Raw genomic sequence first — 22,689 nt, forward strand, 5'->3', positions numbered from 1 at the left:
TGACTAGTGAGCAAGAAAGAAACCACAGTCAAGTCCTTACTTCAAAGCACTGTTTAGTTAAAGATGAATTACGTGACCTTTCGGCAGTGTACAATGGAACAGAAGTCAAAGGTACCCAAATTCTTCCATGCTCTAAACAAGTTCAGTCCCGTATCTAGGAGAAACTACCTCTGTGTTAGAACAGACCCCACTTTCCAGGACAACATGTTTAAGCTAATAAAGTTTCATGGAAGCCTCAAAGAGAGCAGATAAGTCTTCTTCTGTTTGGGGACGTGGTGATAGTTTAGTCACTCTCTCCTGCAAGATGAAAGAAAAATTGGATTATAAACAGATACCAATAAAATTAATCAAAGAGTGTGTGAACTATGTGTCTCTGTTCTAACATCCTTCACAGAGAATAAAAAGGTTTTGCAAAATAAGTCATCAAGTAATTAAAGTTGAAGCATCTGTACTGTACAGTACTTTCAAGAATATATAAGCTAAAATTCCCTGTAATTAAATACACAGAAGCAAGATCAGAATGCTGTTCAGTTTCAGAGTCAAGCACAGCAAACAAGGGCCTTCTCCACTGCAGATATCAGTACACTGGAGGACATCATCCTGAGAATATAGTCCATTTTAAAATTAATTTGCCAGAACTGATCTAGGAGTCAGAGTTTAAGGGACCAAGGCTTTCACAATACTACTTCTCTCAAGGCCCAGGAGCTGCTGTAAATGGGGAGAATAAACAGAACTTGTAAGTCAGATTCTGAAAAAGAGACACAGCAAGGGGACAGTCTCTGTTTACAGCCCCACACCTTGGAGTCAGAATACAAAGGAGTTGTGCTTGGTCTTCATCTGGACACTGATCCAACAGAATGTTCAGGTGCTGAAGTCCCACTGACTGAAATGAAACTCAGGTATGTGCTTCAGTGCTCTGCTTGACAAAACAACCACAAAGGCAGGAGCTGCAACTCAGAAAAGCCCTGTGCTACTGAGGATGAGGAGCTGCATTAGTGTAGGCACCCAGTTACTGCAGCAACATTCGGCTGAAATGGCCTAACATCAGTGTACTCACACTGGTTATGATTAGAACTTGTTTTCAACAACCAATGATTTTAACATCATTGAAACACTGGGGAGAGTTAGAGATGTCTGCAGAGACAGAGTCCAGGCCTAAACTAAGAACACATTATCTTTAGCTGGAGTGTGTTTTGGCAAGAGAGAGTTTCCTCTGCTGCAACCTGTTTCCACACCTCCCTTGTGGAAGATGCTGCCCTCCAGCTTTGAAGTTTCCCCCTTTTTTCACATGTGAGACAGTGGGTATCATTTGCTGAGGTCCTTGCCTCAGACACGGAGTAGGATGCAGGGGAAGGGGCTCCCCCAGTGCCCTGCCTGGGCAGAGGCTCAGCCGAGCCCCTGGGAGCAGAGCACAGGCACTGCCCAGGGTGGTGCCACAGCACAGGGCTGCAGGGCTGCCCTTCCCAGCGCGCGGGCGGGCTGGATGTGGTCACACAGCAAGCGGGGCCACCGCGCCGCGAAATCAACGGGAACGGCGGCCTGGCGTGGGGCAAGCCAGCTGGGAGGCACCCACAGCTCAGAATCGTGGGCAGCATGGCTTGTGAAGAGTCTGGAAAGTGCAGCTCTGTGTGCATCATTTTACCTGCAGAAGAAGCTTTACTGGTGCCTAAGTAGCACTCAAATGGTCCCTCTTTCCCCATTCCTGACACCAGTGCTGCAACACACAAAGAACCAGCCAAAGAGGAGACTAAGATTCTTCTATGCAGTTTTGAAAGCAAATGGAAAATTCAAATAGCACTAGGGCAGTAGTGTGTTGTTTTTTTTCATTCTCATAATATGCAAAATATAACAACACAGTGCTCAAGTATTCATAAATTCATCGTATTAGGACCATCTGGGCCAAAGCCAGTTTTGCAGCTCTGTGCACTGCGATGTCCAGAGTTATCTGTAAAAATCACACCGGGTGACAGGAGACAGCCAGCCTGACAGCCTGACAGACTGGAGCATTTCCCAGCTCTGTCGACAGAAGGCTGCAAACGGGTGCTCCTCCCGTGTGCCTCGACACAGAGGCACCATCCCTACTCTGCACAAGCTTGCTGATATTTGCTGGTGCCCAACAGCAAGGCCCTGGCTCGCCCAGTCTGACTCAGTGCATCCTGGTCTCGTGCCAAACCAAGCAGCTCTGGACTCATCACTGGCTCAGCCCATGGCAGCTGCCTCCAGGACGTCTGCAGGGGGTGGGAGGACAGAGAACAGCCCTTCCACAAGCTCTTGTTTTCAGTGCCCCCATCTCCTCTCAAACACCACCACCCAGCCACCTTGAACTTTGAGACAGCATCTTCTTTGCTGGAATAACTGCTGTCTGTAAATAAGATCAATTTCAATAGACTCACTTAGGAAGGGAAATAGAATTCTGTTTTAACTTCAAGCATAGATGTCTGTCCCAACAGGGCTCCCACCCCAAATCACAACAGTGAGATTACATTTTTCCCTGCAGCCTGCAATGGAATATGCCTGGCAAACTTTTTAGTGGTATCACCACTGCACCACATTGCTTTCCTGATGTGAATGGGCCATTGCTGTGTTACAAAGAAAACCTACTGCAAGTTGAAAAAAACAAAAACAAACAAAACAAACAAAACAAAACAAAACAAAACAAACCACACCAAAAAACCCCCCCAAAAAACTGTACAGATTAACCCATGGTTACTAAGAGATTGTTAAAGAACATTGATACATTTGCATCATGTGACACCTCATACAAAAAAACAAGAGCTGAGAAACTATTAGGTCATCTCATTTTACACAATTAATCACCAATGCCATAAGAAGACAGAAAAACCCTTCAACTTCATCATTTGGTGAAGAGCCCTCCCCCAGCTATACAAAACTTTCATTCAGTGATTATTTTAAAGAAACATGTTTATCAAAACAAACCCTCCAAATGCCCCATAACAGTGTATATGCATAACCTACTTAATGTAGGTGCTCAGAAACCTTAGTTTTCTTCTTGGCTTGCCACGGCTCTCTTGTCTGTGATCCTAAGTAGTTGCACCTTTGTGTCACTTTCTCAGGTATAAAAATGGGAATATTAATATTTACTGTTAATGTAACTGTTCTAAAATGTTCTAAGATTTATGAGTGAGAAGAACTATACAGGATCTGCTGTAAAAAGTGAATAACCTTTTGGCCTAAAAAATTTTCACTTTCTCTGTAATAGGTATTTCCCTTGCAACTTGGTGGAAACAAACACTAGGTCCATAGCATATGAATCAAACTGTCTTTTTACAAGGAAGACTCTGGATTTTGCTATAAGAGTGGTGTGTTGCTTTCTGCAGTGCCTTTGTGGGCATTGAAACAATAAAGGGTATCACAAGTTTAATCTATATCATCCCAGGGGACCTTATTTCAAATTCTGATGGGGGGTCAATGGAACAAAAAAGCCATCTGCGAAGAAAAATGCAACTTCTCAATATGGAAAGTTTAATGCAAAGTGAATTTGGTCAGTCTTACCAGCTAGCACTTGGTATTAAGGCTTTATCTACAGACCACCTGCACACATAATTAAGAGAGGTAGTTATGAAAAAGCAGTATCTATTACAAAGAACACAGGCCTATGAAAAACATCCTCTTTTAAAAAACTGTAACATTAAAAAACCCTAAACCCAAACACTTGGCCCTTTTTTCTGAATCCATGTGAATACTCCAGCATGCACTCCATCCCACTGAAAAGAAAAACCTAAGCTGTGGAGTGAAACAAAATACAGTTGACTATCCATAATTTTGTCCATTTAAATAGTTTTCATGTAGGAATAGAAATAAAACTTGCTGGAAAAGAAGCACTTCTGTTTTTGCCAAAATCTGTTCTATTTTATTTGACAAGAAAAACTGTTTTGCTTTCTGTCTTACCTGAGGCAGAGTGCCTTTGACTAATGCAGGGATGTCTGCTTTGGAATAACCAATTGCAGCTAAGCCATCATCAACATTCAGATCAAATAGGAATTTCCGGAGTGTGTCTGCCAAAATAAGCCCTGCATCTTTGATTCTGGCAGTGCGGATGTCAGCTCCTAAAATAAGACATAATGCCTTGACTGTAGGGTGGAGAGAGCAGAGGAAGCCTGTCCTGGACTTAATTTAATCATAATATCAGCTGAATACATATCCATACATAACAGCCAGCGCCCTAAAAGCAGGATGAAGTAAAAAGAGGAATCAGTCCTCATTTTACAGTTGGAATAGCTAGTGAAAGGTGAAATAAAACAAGATCAGAAGCAGGTTAGCTGCTGCCAGAAAGACTAACTGCCACATGAGGTTAACTTCCCTTCCCTCTGTGCTTTCAGGGAGAAGCACTTTTCAGTCTGACTAACTGCTGGGAGGAAAGAAGCTAACGCATGAACGTGCTATTTATTTGTATGGACACTGTGCCAAAGCCCAACTTCATTTTAAGGCCTTGAGTTTGCTGACATCTAGAGGACTGTTCCGTTCAACTACACATTCGCAGAGAGGATTACAGCATGTAGGCTGAAAAAGGCAGGAGACAGCAGGGCAGTGCTCAGCGGGTTGAGTAAATTCTAAATTTATTGCTGTTTGAATATGTGCTGACTTGTGTAGGGTACTGTAGAACTGAAGAGGAGGAACGGCTCTCTTTGAAGTATCTACTGAACAGTAATGAAAACACCAACATAAAATAAAAGATTACAAATATTTCTTACAGAATAGCTTGTGTTCCCTTCTTCAATGAATGTTCAGGACTTACTTAAAAGTAATAATAAACGTATGTTCAGACAGGAGACCCAAGTTCCTCTACATGATTTCTTTCAAAGTAATCCGAGCTGAATTGGTTCTCTGTGTAACCTCAATGATGTTACACCAGAACTATGTTAGGTCCAAGTGCCACACTGAGAGATGAGTAAGAGCAATACATAGCTACAGGAAAAATATCTTCTGTGATCCTCACACAGCTCAGTGTAACATTCAAAGGGACTTAAGTGAACAGGAGACCTACAAGCTCACTTGAAGAGCTCAGATATTCAGGTAGTTAAGACTGGCAGTAATGTAGCAAATAATGTCTGGGAAAAACTGATAAATAAGATATGACAGAGTCTTGTACAGTCTTGTCCTACTGGGGCTATGCCATGACGTCTGAGTTTATCCTGGGTTTTGCTGTGGAGGGGTAACTAGGACATAAACCCACAATTTTCAGATAGTAAAGTAAAAGGGAAGGGGAGGAGGATAAAACGACAGTAAATGTGATTGGCAGTTTTAAAATATTGCTACAGTACTAATACTTTCTTTTTGCACAACTTAAAAGATAGATCAGTTTGTGATTGCACTTAGAAAATCTCTGACCACATGCACACATATTTCAACTGTTTAACAATCCACCCAGGGAGGTATTGAGCTTTTTCTGGCTGTACCCAAGTTCACAGCTGTACATATACACAACATAACTATTTAGTAATCTGCTTCATGTCATAAAATACTTTCTTAGTCATTGCATTTGGCAACATGACAGATTTGAATCAGCTACTGTAGTCAGTTGGACTCTAGAGTGGACTCAGAAGTAAACACCCAGATGGGAATTAATAAATTCAATTCCACGTGACATGTTTTTAGCAGAATCCCTTTCCAACAAGGCATACAATGACGTAGTTAAAATTTCTACTGAGAAAATTAACAGAACTTTTAGAGACAGAACTTATGGCTAAAAGTTAATAGCAGAAAACCTAAAGGAACTCCTTTTCAGTCACTTGTTTTAAAAACAAGAGCCAGAGCTGAAATGTTCTGATATGCTGTGCTGACCAGTTATCCGGACACATTTTCTTCACCTAATTTTAGCTGTGTGTTTTTGCTGTAGGAACACAGATATTTTTTAGCTTAGTACATGATACCAGCCAGGTTTGTGTTTTGGTTTTGACCATAGGCAGGACAGCATACTTTAGAGGAAGCCTGAACAACCTCACAGACCGTTTATGAAATAAACAGAACTTTTACTCAATATAGTTTTTCTGACTATGTTGTTTTACACCCTCTATAAAATACTGTGATATTTTCATTGTCTATATAAAAGTCCCATTCTTTCTTGAGGTCCCCAATGCTTTGAGATCACTTACACAAGCAAGTCATACATGTGACTGGATTGCTGTGACTTGCATATAGAAGGCTGACCATACAAGGGAGGGACTGAACACAAATTTTTCAAATACCAGGAGATTTGGCTTAACCACTTTTTCTCCACTCTCTGCACTGCTGTGCATGTGGCTGTGACTGCTCCTTAGCCAGCATGGGCATTAGCAGCAGTGTACCCATGACAAAATCTAGTGCAGGCAAAAGCCCTGACCTTAGAGATAAATAAATTAGCTCAGTGCAGAGCCATGCTGTCACAGCTAGACTGCTAACAGCTCTGAGCTTATGTCACTGGAAGCTGGTTTATTACACACAGTCATGCTGGAGGTATAATAAAGGGTTATCCTTTCTCTTAGGACACCCTTTGGTGATGGGCTGCACACAGAACAACACACTGTATGAGAAAATAACCTTTAAATGAGCTGTCAGCTTGCAGCATTCACTTTTATTCTGCTAAAAAGCAGAAAAGGCCATTTTATTCATTAATCTCCTCTTAGCCCTTACATATGTGCCCACAGAAGAGCTACTCCAGGAAATGCTTTCCCTTGACATCAGCCACTGAGAAATTCCAGCACCTACAAACAAGCTTAGACATACATTAGAAAGACCAAAACCCACAGCTGTGTGCCACAGAAAAAGTACAGGAGTGATTCAGAATAACACTGTTCTAATTCACTGCCACAGCAGGGAATTTGTTAGGCAAAATCCTTCCTTTTAGTTAACAAATGCCCCTGAGTACTAGTTCACTTTATGGTAACTACACTTCATAAAGCTCCAAGAGTTGTGCCAATGACAGCTGCTCTTGTTTGATTTGCAACAGACCTCCAGTTAATTTCAGTTGTCCTTTTTCCTGGCCAAGAATCAGATTTCTCCAGTTTGCTCCTCTAATCATATAATTCAATATCAAAATTCAGCATTATTCTATCTAATTTGCATTACATCTAATTCCAGAATCTTATTTTTTAAACTTAAACCCCTCCCATAAATTTAAACAACCAATGACAATTGCTTGCACACATTTTTTTTCAATCCCAAAATGTCATTTTGGAAAGAATTCCATTTGTACATGAGAACTGTGGCCACAGAGGCTCCTACCTAGAATCTCTGCAGCTTCTAAATGCCGCTCAGGATGTATCTGTGCTGTGAAAGCAAACACTGCTGGGGATGTCAGCACCACAGACAGGCCATGAGGCTGGGGAAAAAGAAAAGAAAAAAAGAATAAAATACATCAACAGGACATGCAGTTTTAACTTCAGCGGACTTTAACGCTCAATAATGACAGAAAATAGATTTTTGAAATATATAATAAAAACCCCCAAATAAACAAGTTTTACCACTAAAGAGTGATCCACATTATAATCCTTCGGTTTATAAGTTTTCACCAAACCAGAAATAGGGTAAGACATTCCATGACTGGAACAGAGAGCAGAGAGAAAGTGGTTAGGGCAGTTCTCCTGGTATTTGGAAAATTTGTGCTCAGTCCCCTCTGTAGTCAGTTTTCAGCATTCAAGTCTCTTCAGTACAGATACTCAGAAGATACTGACAGGTATGGTGGGGATATTAAGTACAGACAATCCTCATCCCTCTGCACCTCAGGGACCTAGCTGTAAAAAAACCTCCTTACTTTGTGAGTGTGAAGTTATATTACTTCACTAACTGGACTGAAAGATTTCAGTTTCTAAAATAATGTAGATATGCCAAAAATATCATAGTCTGCATACCTATGTGTTCACACTGTCTGAGAAAAATAAACTTCAATTTTAAGATATAATTAAAAGAGTAGACTTGCTCAAGGAAAAGGAATGAAAGTAAAGTCTCTGAAGAGAATGGCTGCTAATAACTTCTGCACACAATTCACTTCTAGGCTTTGCTTCTTTGAGATTTTCATTCAAATGAAACTATATTGCCTTGCAATAATAATTACAGCTCATTTCAGACTGCTGATTGCCTATCCCACAGACAAAGCCACAGATAATTGCATCAGTTCAGGAAAAACTGAAGATTGCATCATTGTTGTCTCACTGCGGAACAGCTGGCATGAAATCTAACATTTTAAATGTCGTTGACATTTTTACTCTTGTTTTCACAACCAAGGAAGGTAAAGAAGGCTGTGTTTTGTAATTTTCATGTGATTGATTTTGAGTATCACAACCCAGAACACACAATCCCTATACACATAAATGACAAGAGCCCAGTTTGTCACAACACACAGGTCCTTCAGCAGCACAGGCCAGGCTACAATCCCTTACTCTACATCCAGCAACAAGGGCAGCAACACCTCTGACAATGTGAAACAAACACCAGCTATAAGCTGACCTCAGATGGGGTTACTACTTCTCTGTACTCACCAGAGATGAACACCAGCATTGCCAAAGCCAATACCAGCAAAAGCACTTGCCAGGTGCATGTTGGCTCTTGCCTCACGGTCTTCAGGGTTTCTGATGGCTCTGTGCACCGTGGAGGCAAACAGGACCAATGAATTCACAGATTGGGGATTCAGGAGGGAAAAGAGAGAGAGGGCTTCTTTATGGAGAGATACACAAAAAAATCTAAAAGATAAGCTGAGATAAAAATGGTGGAAATGGAATCAAGTCATGCTTCAGTAAAAGAACAATCCTGCATCACTTAGGCAGAACGTACTGGTTCAGTGAAGGGCAAACTTCCTTTCACTTTTCAAAAAAATCCCAAGTAAATAGAGTGAATTTAACCATATTCAATTCAGTGGTGAATTACAGAATTCTGCTTAGAATCCTTGGTAATTCTGTGTATGGCTCCAGGATCACTCCAGCTTTCTCACCATCTCATTAGGTGGTGCTCTAGACCCCATCACCTGTGTGGGAGGAAGACAGGATTCCCTGCCTTTCAATGCCTCAGGATGCTTGAGTAGTTTGACAGTAAGGAGAAAGCATCACATGAACAGATTCCAAAGGAACAAAAACCAACTATTTTGACTCACTAGGCACTTTAAAAAGTTTTTTACAAAAATACCCCCCACATTGATATTTAATAGAAATGCACAGGTATGCAAAAGCTATAAAGAGGCTAAAACTTTATTGACAGGGATCAAAACCAGCTTCCAGCTAAGTCAATAACTATTCTAAACTGAAGGTCTCTTAAGAATGAGCAGGTTTGCAATAAATGCATAATCTTGCACTTTCATAAGTGCATGTTATTACCTTCTTGATGGATGTGCAAGTATCTTAATTTACACTGAAAGCCACAGAAATAACATCAGCAGTATTTGATTCAGGTTGTTACATATTCCCCTTATGCTGTCATAGAAAGGAGATTCTTGAAAAAAAATGTAAATGCTGCTCCCATCTTAACTGAACAGCTTGAAATACCTTTAACTGAGGACTTGATTCACAGAGGCATTAAAAAGCTACCTCCTCAAGACAAACTACTAACCCCAATTTTACTTTGAATTTAATTTGAAAAATATTTTGCTTTATTTAAGAAAAATCCAGGGTAGAACCCAAGAGCTTAGCATTGCAGCTTGCCTCATTCTAGCCCAAAATTTACACTCTTGCAAGCACCCTTTTTAGGGCAGTGGTGGCTGAGCACACTGCAGGGGGCTGCAGGGGGGCTGGCTGCTGTTACCTTTTCAGATATTTAGCGACGATGCGCAGCGCGTGCAGAGCCCAGACGTCGCTGACGGGGTTGCTGCCTTGGTAGGCTGGGCGCTCCAGGGGATTGGAAGGGCAGGGACTGCGCTGGTTGTAAGGGAGAGCAGTGTACGACTCCAGGGCATGGCTGACGGAAAGAGTTAGAGATTAGTTATTTAAGGGGGAGAGCTCCATTTTGCTGTCCTTTGAATGCAGGTTCTTATTTATTTCTGGTGTCCAAGAGTGGCTGAAACAAGAAACACAGTCTCACAGACAGCTAAAAGAACGCTGCACCTCCAGAGCACTGCTGTTGGGAAAGATGAAAGTTCAACAGGAAGATTTCACAGATATGAATGCTTGGCAGAAGGCTCTCTGAATGTGGAACCTGAGAGCAGAATAGAGATGGAAGCAAGTTTTGATATAGAAGAATAAAAGATGTCTAAATTAAGAATTGCTGAGCCAGTCATTACTGGACAACTCAGAAGGCAAAAGTTAAGTTGAGCTAGAAGGAGGTTTTATGGCTACAGCCAAGGATATGTTGACCACATACAAAAAAGATGTTTTTACCAAGCAGAAACAGGTCTTAGGAAAAGCAGAGGATACCATAAGCAAGCAAACATGCCTATATAGCAAGCAGAAAAAAGGTCTAAGAATTTTCCACTGCAAGACAACACAAAAACAACTTTAAGCTTTAACTGTAACATAATATGGTAATGGTAGTATTTATGATAGGCTAGAGGTAATGGTAAAGGTATTGTGTATGATGCTGATTGGTTGTTATGTATTAAGATGCTCAGCAAAGAAAACCATATAATGCATTGTAACCAGAACTAACTTGGCTTCAGGCTTGCCTATAGCTGGCAGCTTTTGGTGTGGCTCTGTTACCATGACTGCTGCAACATCTACTACACAATAAACAGAATTTTGAAGAGCCACCGGTTGTCCAAACATCCTTCATCCACATATATTCTACACACTTCCTCTCCAACAAACACACAGACAACAATGTAAACACAGCCCCTCTCTATCAGCTCACACCATGCTAAAAGCCTGGTTGGATGCACCAGCACCTGTAGTGTTTTCCACTGAAGAGGGCTGTACACCTACAATGAGTGCATTTCCTTTCTGTAGGACAGGAACCATAAGAGGTTTTAGCACTGGAAACTTCATAAGGGACTCTTCTTGTAGAAGTACTGAAAAAATTATGGGTATGATATTTAGGCTAAGGGACACTGCCAATAGTCTCATCTCCCAGATACTCATGAATGTGACCACATAAAGAAGGGGCACTGCCTACATGGCTCCATTAGGATGAACAAAACTACAGACAAACCATTTTCATTGATGAGCAAATGCCTTATTTCCATTACAGACATTGCAGGCCAGGGTCCTTCATGAGGCTTGAGAGGTCAGTTTCATTACATATCTATTACTTTAATATACATAGCACCCAAAAGCTAAGTAAGCTCTGACTCTTCAAATAGAAATGTCAGAGCATTTTGTGCAGTTTAGCTGTTGGTTTAGGATGAATAAAACTTTGTGCCAAGTGAAAAGCAAACTATGAGATTGGTTCCAAAGATGACCATAGCTGAAGACCTGCTAGTATCTTGCAAGCTTTTACAAATTTTTATTGACACATCATGGCTTTTGTTAGAAAATTCTTGTTCTCTATTCCCTGCCACATCTGTGATTCATGATAAATGATATTACAATTGTGATTAATCATCTGTCTCCATGATCCCTTAAAAGGGGACATCTGGACTCTCTTCCCTGACAACAGCCATTCTGGAAGCAAACAGTTTCTCCAGTGCACTGCAAAAACATTCAAACTTCTGCAAATGCAGGATTTGTTTCTGTACATTCTGAGGGAGGTGATGAAACTAAGGAAGAGGGAAGTCTGACAGAGCTCACCTTAACAAGAACAGCAAAGGGAGAAAAAAAGATCATCCTCTTGTGCTCTCAAAATACATTTTTACTACATCATAGTAAAAATACAAAACTTAAATAAATTCAAGTAGCAGCCTATGCAAAAACTCACCAAAGCACATCAAAGCCACTGTTGGCCACTATTCGTTCAGGCATAGACAGTGTGTGTAAAGGGTCAATGATGCCTAATGTTGGCTTAATGGCTCTTGAAGCAATACCTGCAATGTGTAAAGGGAGGAAAAATCAGTTAAAGAAGTTTTGCAACAAAATAGGACAAGATAAGCTTAATGTTCAAAACATGACAATGAGGTGGGAAAAAATATTTGAAACTATCAACATGAAAGCAAAGAGAGAGAAGGGAGGGTAGAGATTATTTACGAATGCAAGATTGATGATGAAATCTCTCTAAAAGATTTATATGATTTGAGAGTTTTGCCTGAAGTGGGTTATACCACACAAAGTTCTCTCTCTGTTTGCAACCCTTCCAGAGCAGCCTTGCAAAAAAAAGTCTGTGGCATCTGCAGTATTCTTAGCTTTGTATCTTCTGTGGACAGTCAGAGGGCAAAAGTGATTTGTATCTACAATCAATTGCCACTGCCAGTTGCTGTCTTCAGCATGGGTAATAACCAATGTCCTTGTATTTCGGTCAAGGGCACAAAGACGTGGCTTCAAGATGGACAGACAGACTGACTATGTATAGACTAGAAAACTCTAGAGCTATTGTCACACCTCCTTAGCACACCCATCTGGGTCCCAAGTTCTGCAGACTGTGTGGCATATAAAATCCGCATGTTTAGAAGCAAAACCTTAAAACAGTTATGAAGCTCAAGATGAGCTTTTAGCCTTAATCTTTATTTGCCAGGGATGAAAAGGCCAAAGGAAGACAGTGTCCCTCACTCACACAGCATCCCAGGCCTGAGGTTTCCAAAGTCAGGAAAAGGAACATTTGGTTGCAATTACACAACAAAGAAACAGAAATCTTAAAAGTAGAAAGAAAAATACAGAGGAAATAAGGAACAGTTGGTTGACCCTGAATATAAGTAGAAATTTCCTTTGCAATTAACATTTTCTGCCATTTAAGGACTTGAAAGATTTTAGTTTCCTGTTTTGCCTTCAAACTATAATCCACTGTATTACATAGGTATTTCATTATGTTAATATGCTATAAATTTAATTCAAGGAGGAAATCTTTAAGCTTTTAAAATTTGCCTGTGGCAGTCGAACAAAATGACACCTGAAATGACATGCAGTATCCTTTCCTTTCAAGGCATAATAACAAAGACATTGGAAAAGCAATTGTCTTGAATAACACACAAAAAACCCCACAAGAAAACCCACAAAATAAACCCAAAACAAAGCACCAAAACCTCACCGGTTTTAACTTTTAGTTCTTTGAAGTCAAAAATGGCAACCCCAGTGGTTTCACTTCCAGTGCCAGATGTTGTAGGAACTTAAAAGGAAGAATGGAGATAACAAATAATAAGAAATATATAATACTGCAAAATAAATAATAAAACCACAAGAGTAACACCACCCAAAATACAGGACCCAGGAAATCTTGGTGGTATCCCCGATCCAAAGTCAACAGGTCAAAGGGAAACTGCTACTTTGATCTCTTTTCTCAGTAAAGGAGCCTAACTGAGCTGAACAAGACAAAGTACTGATACAACCTCTTATTTTACCTCCATTGAATTAAATAGCAAAAATGACTGCTGAATGCAACTAGAGGATAATTAAGCCCAAAAGAAGCTGAAACAGTCACAGTAAAGTGATTTCAGCAGGAATATCAGAGAGTGTAGAATGACTTCCCCTTGCCCCAAGTCTCTGCACACTCTCCTCATGCTTTACCTGCAATAAGTGGCTTGAGGGGCACAGTGACAGGCTTCCCCTTCCCGATAGGAGCATTGACGTAATCCAGGAATTCCGATGAAGGGCTGGCTGCATACAGGTTGGCAGCTTTACAGGTGTCCATTACAGACCCACCTCCAACAGCAACATAGGCATCAAACTCTCCCTTTTCAGCAAACTGAATGGCATCCAGGAAACTTAGAGCACAAGAAAGATTTTCCAATTAGCCAGGATAAAACCAGTACACGGGGAAACTAACTATTAAGTCCAGCATGCAGGCCCCAAGGAGGTGTTTAAAAAGCCATATGGAATCCTGTAAAGGCCTAGGTACTACTTGGAGAAGTGCACTGTCAGAGGTAAATTGTACCTTTGGTCTGTCGGCTCCACACGGACATTATCATACATTTCAAAGTTTATACCATATTTTGCCAAGGAATTCAATACTGCATTTACAGGAGGGAGTTTGGAGAGGTTTTTATCTGTCATCAAACAAACTCTTCTAGCACCAAGATTCTGCAGGTCCTACAATAATGAATCAAAAAAACCAAGCAACTGGTATCAAGTCATACACTTCACTGTTTAAACATGAATCCAGATCAACTGAACCATTTGATAATAATAAAACCCTGACTTAAAAATAGTTGCTTATTGTAGAATTTTTAAAACCATTTCAGCTGAAGAAAAAGAGCATTAGCCACATACATGTAGAACACAGAAAGCAGAATACAGTTTAAAGCTGACAAATGTATATAGTTGAGTATTATGATAGAAGAAAACTAAAGTTGTTGAATCATGTGAAACCACTTTAAACTATAGTAAAATATAAAATATTTAAAAAAATATTTTCCCTCAGTTCCTGTGAAAATAAAAAAGGCCTTTTCACAGGTTGTCTCCACTAACTGCCCATCAAAGCACAGCATTAAAATCTTGAAAATGTAATACTGAATATTAATTTATTGATGAAAAATCAAAATGAGGTGGCAAAAGGAAGAAAAATAATGTTATATTCTAACATTTGCTAAGTTAATTGTCACAATAGCTACACACACAATATGTATAAATTATTCTTGTGCTGTTTAAAGAGAGGTTCTGCCTCATTTCACTTACTGTTGGACTCTAATCTTACCTCACAAATTTTCAAATAAAAAAGAGGTCTATTAATGCTAGAAATGCCTAAAAGGAGGAAAACTGATAAATGAAAAAAGCCAGTGATAAAAGCATACTGGAACAATATACTCAGGTGAACCATTCCCACTGCTGAAACAAAAAGTTCTACACTTACACAGGGCAAGCTGAGAGCTGAATGAATATCTAGCTAATTTAATAGAGAGTCTCTAATTCATTTTAATGAGCACTAGAAAGATGAAAGGGATCTTGAGAAAATCTTGGTGAGTCACCAGTATTCAGAACTTTCTGAATTAAATTTCCTGTCAGAGAATAATATCGTTGTGTACTTCTTGCAAATTATCAATGACCCAATTATACCAAGCTGCATTTCATATACCACAGCAGCACTGAAGCATCATGCTTCTGTAATTTAACCAACAGTATCCTCCAACCTTTTTACACTGATACATAGGACCACACCACATACAAGTTTTCCTTTATTAACTGGACTGATAGCACTGGCAGCCCTTTAGAAAATAACATTTCACCAGTGTTGGACTTACATCATGGCAGCTTACCATGCCAATCTCTTTTGTAACTCCTTCTCCATACCGGATGTTTGAAATGGCCATCTATTAAAAAAAAAAAAAGAACATTTCTTCTTCTCAACAAAAATGGCATCTGGCCCTACTCATTCAAAGTGAAACATAAATAGTTAATAATGTAAATATTTGTTAAACGCCATATTTGCCAAGAAGTATTGTTTATATGACTTTTAAATGAAATACATTTTTTATTAAATCTACCTCAAATGCATAGTCTGTATTCCCCAAGGTGGGCCGTCCAGGGACTGGAATGGAAATAAAACAGTAGAATTAGGGAACAATAAGTTATTTCAATCTGTTTCTCAGCTCCAGAGTTGGCAGATTCCCTTGCTTTTAGAATCACTAATATATTTCCACAGGTCATCTCAGCTTGTCTGGATAACAGTTACTCATTTCATCCCTTGGTGTTTATGAGATTAAATAATCCAAGTATTTGATCTGACTCATATAATTCAACAAAAAAAAAGTGAGTTTTTTCAAGTTCTTTCAAGAACTAAGTATTTCTTTCAAAAACTGGACAAATTAGCAGGAAGGTTGTATGAGGGTTTGTTTGCAATCTACAAAGCCAGAACAGCACATAAAAAGTAGAAGTGAGTATGTGTAGAGCCCTCAGGCACTACATACAAGCTGAGTGTGCTAGAAATGTGTAGGGGCTACATGATAACCTTCAGAGCAACCTTTAAGACAAATTCATGAGATATCCTCTTCAGGCACCTGGATAGAAAACACCTTATGTATGCATGGGAGCAATACTAACAGGTGTTTACACTTCTTTTTACTTCTGCCTAGTCCTGAACTTGCAGGTGAAACTGAATTATTTGCTAGAAAATTACTGCATGCACTGCTACTAATAAATAAGAATCAGTGTGTTACTGTTAACTTTATTAGAAGATATTTATGAGGACAGTATTTCAGTCACAGCTCCTCTCTGCCATGCCATTTTTGCACGAATTATTACAAAACTCAATTTCTGGCATATTCTGATTTTGCCACAGAGCAAAGCAAACTACATCAACTGAAATTGCCCATTCTTCTCCAAGAAAAGATCAGGCGAAACATTCTGCTCTTCCTGCTGCAGTCATGCCCTGCGCCCGCTGTATTAATTGAAAATACGTAATTTGGATTCCGATCCAATGAGTGAAGCCATGATAATGAGTCTTACAGACACGCTGGGGTGCACTGAAGCACTGACCCACAACAGTAACAGATAGATGTATTAAACCCCATTATGTACTTTCTATTCAAGCACAGACCAGCTGCTATCAGCTCTTTCATTGCCACCTCTTGCCAGGCTGTACATGTTTGACCTCTCCTGGAGCTGGAGTCTGCTGTACTTTCAGTCATTAATTTGACAGGCTAAGGATATGTCCAAACCATTTACTCTCTTGCTTTCTGATAGTATAATAGATGCCCTGCTGTTACATTCTTGAATCAAATTTAACTTTCAGGGCAAATTTTACTGAGTTCAAAAATTGCAGTATTTCCTTGATCATGGCCACAAGAAACACAAAGATTTTTTTTTTTCACCTATAGTCACTGTTCAATCAATTCCCACTATTTAGGGATTTACTGAATTGATACTTTGTACATTATAGACTCTACTGCTGCCTAAAATTTTCAGAGAGGGTTCTTAACTCAGTCTTCAGTTTAGCACTTAGCTTGAATTGACTAAGTCATCAAGCAGACATGCAAAAGAATGAAATTCTATTTCTCAGCTGCACTATTGTCATGCTGTATGATGGTCTTGGGCAAAACAAGTATGTGAACATACTAATAGCTTTTCCATATGTAAAATGACAATGCCAATTTTAAAGAAGTGTTCTAAGCATGTGAAACCGTGCTACTTAAGAGTCACACACTCCTGAAATTATGGCCCAAACCCCTAATTTTTGGTGGATCTTGAGACTTACCAACTATCTGGATGCTGACAGATAGTTATTCTCCTAGCCTCCCTACAGTCCATGCAAACAGAAACTCTCCCAGGGTTACTTGGGTTACTCAGCACAGCTCCCCTGCTCACAGTCCACAACCCTGGCCTGGGTGAGCTGCATTCTTGGGACTGACTACAAAAAGCCTTTGGAGATTTTCTTCCCCAGGCCAACACACACCTTTGTGAAAAGCTACTTTTTATCCATATTGCTTCCTGTTTCTTTTCTGATGTAACAGGTGTGTATCCAGAAGAAGATCTAAAGTTGAGACGGTTCAGGCATGACAGCCCGAGCAAAGTTCAGATCAACTGGGTCCACAGTATGGGGGAGGGAGGGGACAGGAGGCAGTACCTGCGGTTTATGTGGGAACAGTGACTCCAACAACCACCACTACCATTGTACAGCTGCAAAACAACAGACTGTTTACCTTCTCCTTTAGATGATTGTTCCTTACCACCTGTTACCTGCACCCTCTGCCCAAGTTACATGCATACATACAGCCCTCTGCAGGGCCATGGTCTCCTACAGAATTATTTTGTAGACACAGATTAAGTCTTACCTTGGGAATAAGTGTGGCCATGGCTCGGGCACCGACAACTAGTCAAAATGTTAAAAAAAAAAAAAAGGGTATGGTTAAAAGGGGGAAACTAAAGCAGAAAACCAAAGCTTTACGTCCTAAAAATCTCCCGTAAGCACACACTCCAAGGGCCTGCAGCTGAGCCCGGCAGTGTGCAGCGGGCACGGGGGGCGCTTCGCAGGGGCCGAGCGGCCGCCGCTCTTCGCTCTCCGGCCACGGCCCCGGGAGGGATTCGGGGAGGGACACCGGGAGAGACCCCGGGAGGGACCCCCGCGCCCCGTCCCGCCGCACTCACGCTGCCCGCTCCAGCTGCCGCAGCAGGCGGGACACCCGCGCCCGCCCCGCCGCCATCGCCGGGATCTGGGGACTGCCCGGGCCGGGGCCGGGGCCGGGCCGGCGGCAGCGCCTCCTCCCGGGACAGCGACACACGGGGAACCCAAACAGGGACTCTCAGGGGTGAGGCGAGGAGTGTCCGCACTCAGCACCCCCAGCCCACGGTCTTACGGTCAGCGCTGTCAAAACCCAACTCGCGCCTGTTTTAAGGCAAGCGAAATCTGGTTGCTAAAATACACAGCACAGAATGCCAACGAAGAGAGACTGAAATCTAATTAGGACTGAGTGCGTGTAGTGTATTTGTCACAGAAAAATATTGAAAGTAATGGAATTGCAAAGTGAAAAGAATAAAAAACCCATGGTCCCGAAATTAAGTGAAATACTTTTCCAACTTTTCAGTTGTGCCCAGTGACAGGACAAGGAGGAATGGTCATAAACTAAAACACCAGAAGCCTCCCCTCAGCATGAGGAATTTCCTCACATGGACGGTAGCAGAGCACTGGAACAGCTGCCCAGGGAGGTCGTGGAGTCTGCCTCTCTGGAGACATTCAAAATCCATCTAGAGATGTTCCTGCTCTAGCTGACCCTGCCTTGGCAGGGGCCTTGGGCAAGATGATCTCCAGAGGTCCCTTCCAACCATAACAATTCTGTACTTTTATGAAGTCACAGTAAATTACAGTGCAGGATGGACCAAAATTTTATAACCATATTTTAAAGCTGTAAGCTATGCTGCTTAGCTGCCAGCAGTAGTACTATACTGCTTAACTGCCATAGTATACCACTATTAAGCAAAGGAAACATTGGATTCTGACAAAAAAACATCATTTTTCTATTGTAACAGATGTAAGTATTTTGTCTTTGCATACTCTTTATGTCTCACTAGACGATCTTTAAGGTGCCTTCCAACTCATACTATTCAATTATTCTATGAGCAGATCAGATGAGCCTAAAACTCACAATTTTGCAAGATGCTGAGCTTGGGAAAGCAGGTTAGTGGCCTGCTCAGGCCACTATGAAGCTGCAAAACCTTTATCTGCTTGTGAGAGCCAGAAAGCGGCAACACCACAGGAGCACCTGCACCCCTGCTCAGGTGACCACTTTGCTGCTGGAGATGAACACACTTCATAGGATTTTGGTGGAGAAAATTGACCAGTAGCCTTGTGAGTACCACAGAATTCTCATCAAGTGTGTATATGTATGGGAAAAGAGCCCTTCTCTCTGGCTGAGCACATATAAGACATGCCCTATGGACATGCCTGGAAGATCAGAGGTCTGGAATGTCTCTCTGGAACAACCTTTTCCACCTGTTCAAGTGTTTGTTGCCCCTGCTTTGCCTTGACACTTACACTGAAGGATTGATAACGGAGGGTTGTGCCCACATGACCATTCTGCCCATTGACAAGTCCAAAGCAGCCTGCAGTGCTGCACAGGGGCAAGAAGCATTAGAGAGGCAAAGAACATATCTTATGCAAGCCCATGGGTTGGGCAGTGGTCTCCCTATCAATGCCATCCAAGCTCCAAGGTGTACATAACCCTTCTGCCCTCAGCAGCTCCTCCACACAAAGGTTTTGCTTTCTGATGCTTTTTACTGAAGCTGCCATCCTCACTGTAGTGCTACAGAATGTGACAAGAGAACTGCTAAAGTCACACAGCTTTTTCAAAAACTTGCTTGCAGTGAGGCATTACAGTATTACTAACCACTCTAAAACCTCAAAGTTTGAAAACCTAATCTAACTGAAATTACTGAAACTTGTTTTACTAACTTTCTTACGAGGGAACAGCATCTTCCCTGTCACTAAGCCACACAATGACACAGCAGAATTTTTTTCTATTTCAAGTGTACATGTGACACCACAAAGTTCAAAGGAGTAATGGGAAGAAGTTGAGAAAATTTCTACTACCTGCTCTCAATCTGCTAGGTAAACACTGTAAGATTATTTCTGTAAAATAGTAGTACTGTTACTACAGGGAGAAACTTAGGTTTTAACCTGTATAATACAAACATTTTTCTGCTGAACTCAATGGCTGGCCAGAAACTCTGACTTCCCTTTTTTTTCATCAACAAAATGCTCTTGGAAATCTGTACAATTTCTGAGGCCCTGCAATAAATCTTACAGTAAGTTTCCATGCTCCTTTTGTAACTGATCCTGAATACCAAAGGGCTGAGTGGCAGAAGTTGACTTACAGAGCAAGGGCTCCACCATCAGGCCACTTGCCCAAGGCAAGAGAGCAGCAGCCGCATCCTTTAACTGGACCTGCGGCTGCTACTCCATCAAAACTCCAGGTCACGTCTGCAGTCCATCCCCAGTCCTAGCTACCTGAAAACGGGACAGCTTTGCTCAGCTTTTGTCCTGGCAGAAATGCTGCTGGCCAGCTGTGAAGCAACATTACCTGTGAAACAAGTCACTGTGAAACCTCCAACTGGGGGGAACCGGAGCTCCCGACCCCCTTCACAGGACACCGATTTCCCTTGGATGGAGAACACAGCCCTCCTTGTCTACCAGCTAAGAGCCAAACGCAGGATGTTTTAGAAAGGTCAGAAGGCATTTATTGACAGAAAACGTGTGTGAATAGAGCACCGGGCAGGAGGCTGGCAGCGACAGTCCCTTCCCACGCCTCGGTGGGCATCCCCACCTCGTGCTGCACACTGTCCCTCACGCCTTCTTTCTCCTGCCCCCGCCGGTGCCCCCGCCCGCAGACTTCTGCTGCTGTGGCTGCCGCCGGGCTCCGCTCTTCTTGCCGCTGCGCCCAGGCCGCTGCTGCCGGCGGCCGCGCTTGCCCCGCTTCGACTGCTTCTTGCCCTTGTTGGCGGCGGCCGCCTCGGCTTCCTCCTGCCGCAGTTGCTTGTTGACGGCGCGGGTGATGTCGAGCACCGGCTTCTTGCTGCCCATGTCCCGCAGCAGCTCCAGCTGCCGGCTGCGCTCTGCCGCCAGGTTGCCCAGCAGCGGCTCGAAGCGGCGCTTCTTGCCGCCGCTGCGGGAGGGCGGCTCCGCCGGCTCCTTCGGCAGGCGCGGCTGGAAGCGGCCGAGCGAGGCGGTGGAGACGCGGGCGACGCGGGCGACCCGGCGCAGCTCGTCGCGGTCCTGGTGGCCGGTGGGGTGCAGGGGCGCGGCGGGCACGGCGCTCCCGGCGCGGTGGGCTCTGGCCAGGTTGCGCAGCCGGTTCAGCTCGTTGCGCGCCACCCGCTCCCGCTTCTCCCGCCGCAGCCGGGCGAACTGGTCCTCCTCGGGGTCGGCGCCCGCCGGCACCTCCGCCAGCCAAGCGCGGGACGGGTCTCCGCCCGCCCGCCGGTAGCCCCAGCGCCGCCGCCACTCTTTGGCCTGCTCGTCCCACACCAGCGAGGTTTTCTTCTTGCGGCGGATGCCCTTCAGCCGCGCGAACTGCTCCCAGCGCGTCGGCGGCCGCGGCTTCGGCGGCGGCTTCTCCCGCGGCAGGCGGAACGTGGGCTCGGGCAGCTGCGCCACCAGCGGGCCCCCGACGCCGCCGGCGCGCTCGGCCGGCAGCTCCCAGAGCCGGGACACGAGCAGCTGCGTGTTGTCGCGGGCCAGCGCCCGCAGCAGCGCCTCCCGCTGTGGGCCGGCCCCGCGCAGCGCCGCCGCCGGCGCGGGGTTGCGGTCCACCGCCAGCAAATTGCCCAGATCGTACTCCAGCTCCAGCTCCTTTTCCACCGTGATGCTCCGCCGCTTCTCCGCCTCTTGCTCCTCGGCGGCCGCCAGCACCGCCTCCACCCGCACGGCCGCCATGGCGGCGGCTCCACGTGCGAGCGGCGCCGCCGCTGCCCCGGGAGTGCGGCAAAGCTCCGCCGGGTCAGCGCGCCGGAATCGCCGCGCCCGGAACCGCCCGCCCTCGGGGCGGGACGGCCGCAATGCCCGCCGGGAGATGTAGTCCCGCCGCGCCCGCCCGCCAGAGGGAGCCGTGGCTCCCCACAGACCCGCCGGGGTCTGCGGCCGCTGCCGCGGTGTCACCGCGCCGCAGCCCCTGTGCCAGGGGAGCCGCCGGCGATGCTTGTGGGCAGGCGCTTCCAGTCACAGAGTCAAAGAATCAAGTAGGCTTGAAGAGCCCTCTAGGGACATCGAGTGCAAATTGTGACCAAACATCACCATGTCAGTTGCACAAGGGCACTGAGTAGTGCCACGTTCAGTCTTCCATTAGAAACCTTTAGGGACAGTAACTCCACCACCTCCCTGGGCAGCCCATTCCAGTGTTTAATCACCCTTTCTGTGATGAAGTTCTCTCTAATACTCAACCTGAACCTCTCCTGGTGCGCTTTAAGATCCTCGTTTCCTGGCAGAAGAGGCCAAACCCTTCCTGGCTACAACCTCCTTTCACCTAATAGTAGAAAAGGATAAGATCATCCCGAGCCCCTTCCCCAGGCAAAACAACCCTGGCTCCTTTGGCCCATCCTCGTGGGACTTCATCTTCTGGGCCCTTAACCTATGATACGGATGATCACCAGTGACACTGATGAAATCCCCGGTGACTCCCAGGCTGAGGTTGTGTGGGGTTCAGAGTGGCCCCAAATCTGCCTCCTGCTGCCACCATGAGTGGTACTGAGGTGGAAAATGTGTGGGAAGGGTCAGCACATGAGGGGAGGCAAGTGCCAAAAGCTGAGATGTGGGACCATCGTAGAGTCA

General features: G+C 43.7%; 2 protein-coding genes across 3 annotated transcripts; both read right to left on the reverse strand.

Moving 5' to 3' along the window:
* Positions 1 to 35: 35 nt before the first annotated feature.
* Positions 36 to 18,150, reverse strand: ADHFE1 (alcohol dehydrogenase iron containing 1). 2 transcript variants are annotated; one of them, XM_063393131.1, is made up of 14 exons: positions 18,018 to 18,146; positions 17,705 to 17,742; positions 15,419 to 15,462; positions 15,191 to 15,244; positions 13,873 to 14,027; positions 13,506 to 13,702; positions 13,030 to 13,107; positions 11,770 to 11,875; positions 9,727 to 9,879; positions 8,475 to 8,573; positions 7,461 to 7,539; positions 7,222 to 7,318; positions 3,910 to 4,067; positions 36 to 297 (listed from the first exon to the last, which is right to left on the reverse strand). In XM_063393131.1, exons 1-14 carry the CDS (start codon positions 18,071 to 18,073, stop codon positions 214 to 216), a joined length of 1,398 nt encoding a protein of 465 aa, XP_063249201.1. In that variant the 5' UTR covers positions 18,074 to 18,146; the 3' UTR covers positions 36 to 213. The 2 variants fall into 2 exon arrangements, with proteins under 2 accessions (XP_063249201.1, XP_063249209.1); XM_063393139.1 differs by lacking the exon at positions 3,910 to 4,067 and having other exon boundaries at positions 18,018 to 18,150.
* Positions 18,151 to 20,580: 2,430 nt separating this feature from the next.
* On the reverse strand, positions 20,581 to 21,865 carry RRS1 (ribosome biogenesis regulator 1 homolog). The gene has a single exon (XM_063393175.1). It carries the CDS (start codon positions 21,796 to 21,798, stop codon positions 20,710 to 20,712), a length of 1,089 nt encoding a protein of 362 aa, XP_063249245.1. The 5' UTR covers positions 21,799 to 21,865; the 3' UTR covers positions 20,581 to 20,709.
* Between the last annotated feature and the right edge of the window lie 824 nt (positions 21,866 to 22,689).

This window comes from Prinia subflava, chromosome 1 (assembly GCF_021018805.1).
Source record: "Prinia subflava isolate CZ2003 ecotype Zambia chromosome 1, Cam_Psub_1.2, whole genome shotgun sequence".
In the NCBI taxonomy this organism is placed as follows: Eukaryota; Metazoa; Chordata; class Aves; order Passeriformes; family Cisticolidae; genus Prinia; species Prinia subflava.

Excerpts from the sequence above, each read along its gene's own strand:
- RRS1 (XM_063393175.1), bottom strand. The coding sequence starts at position 21,798 with ATGGCGGCCGTGCGGGTGGAGGCGGTGCTGGCGGCCGCCGAGGAGCAA.
- ADHFE1 (XM_063393131.1), bottom strand. The coding sequence starts at position 18,073 with ATGGCGGCGGGGCGGGCGCGGGTGTCCCGCCTGCTGCGGCAGCTGGAG. Across the intron at positions 15,463-17,704 it reads TGGCCACACTTATTCCCAAG|TCCCTGGACGGCCCACCTTG; the intron begins GTAAGACTTAAT and ends TTTCCATTCCAG. Across the intron at positions 7,540-8,474 it reads AATGCTGGTGTTCATCTCTG|TCATGGAATGTCTTACCCTA; the intron begins GTGAGTACAGAG and ends TCTCTGTTCCAG.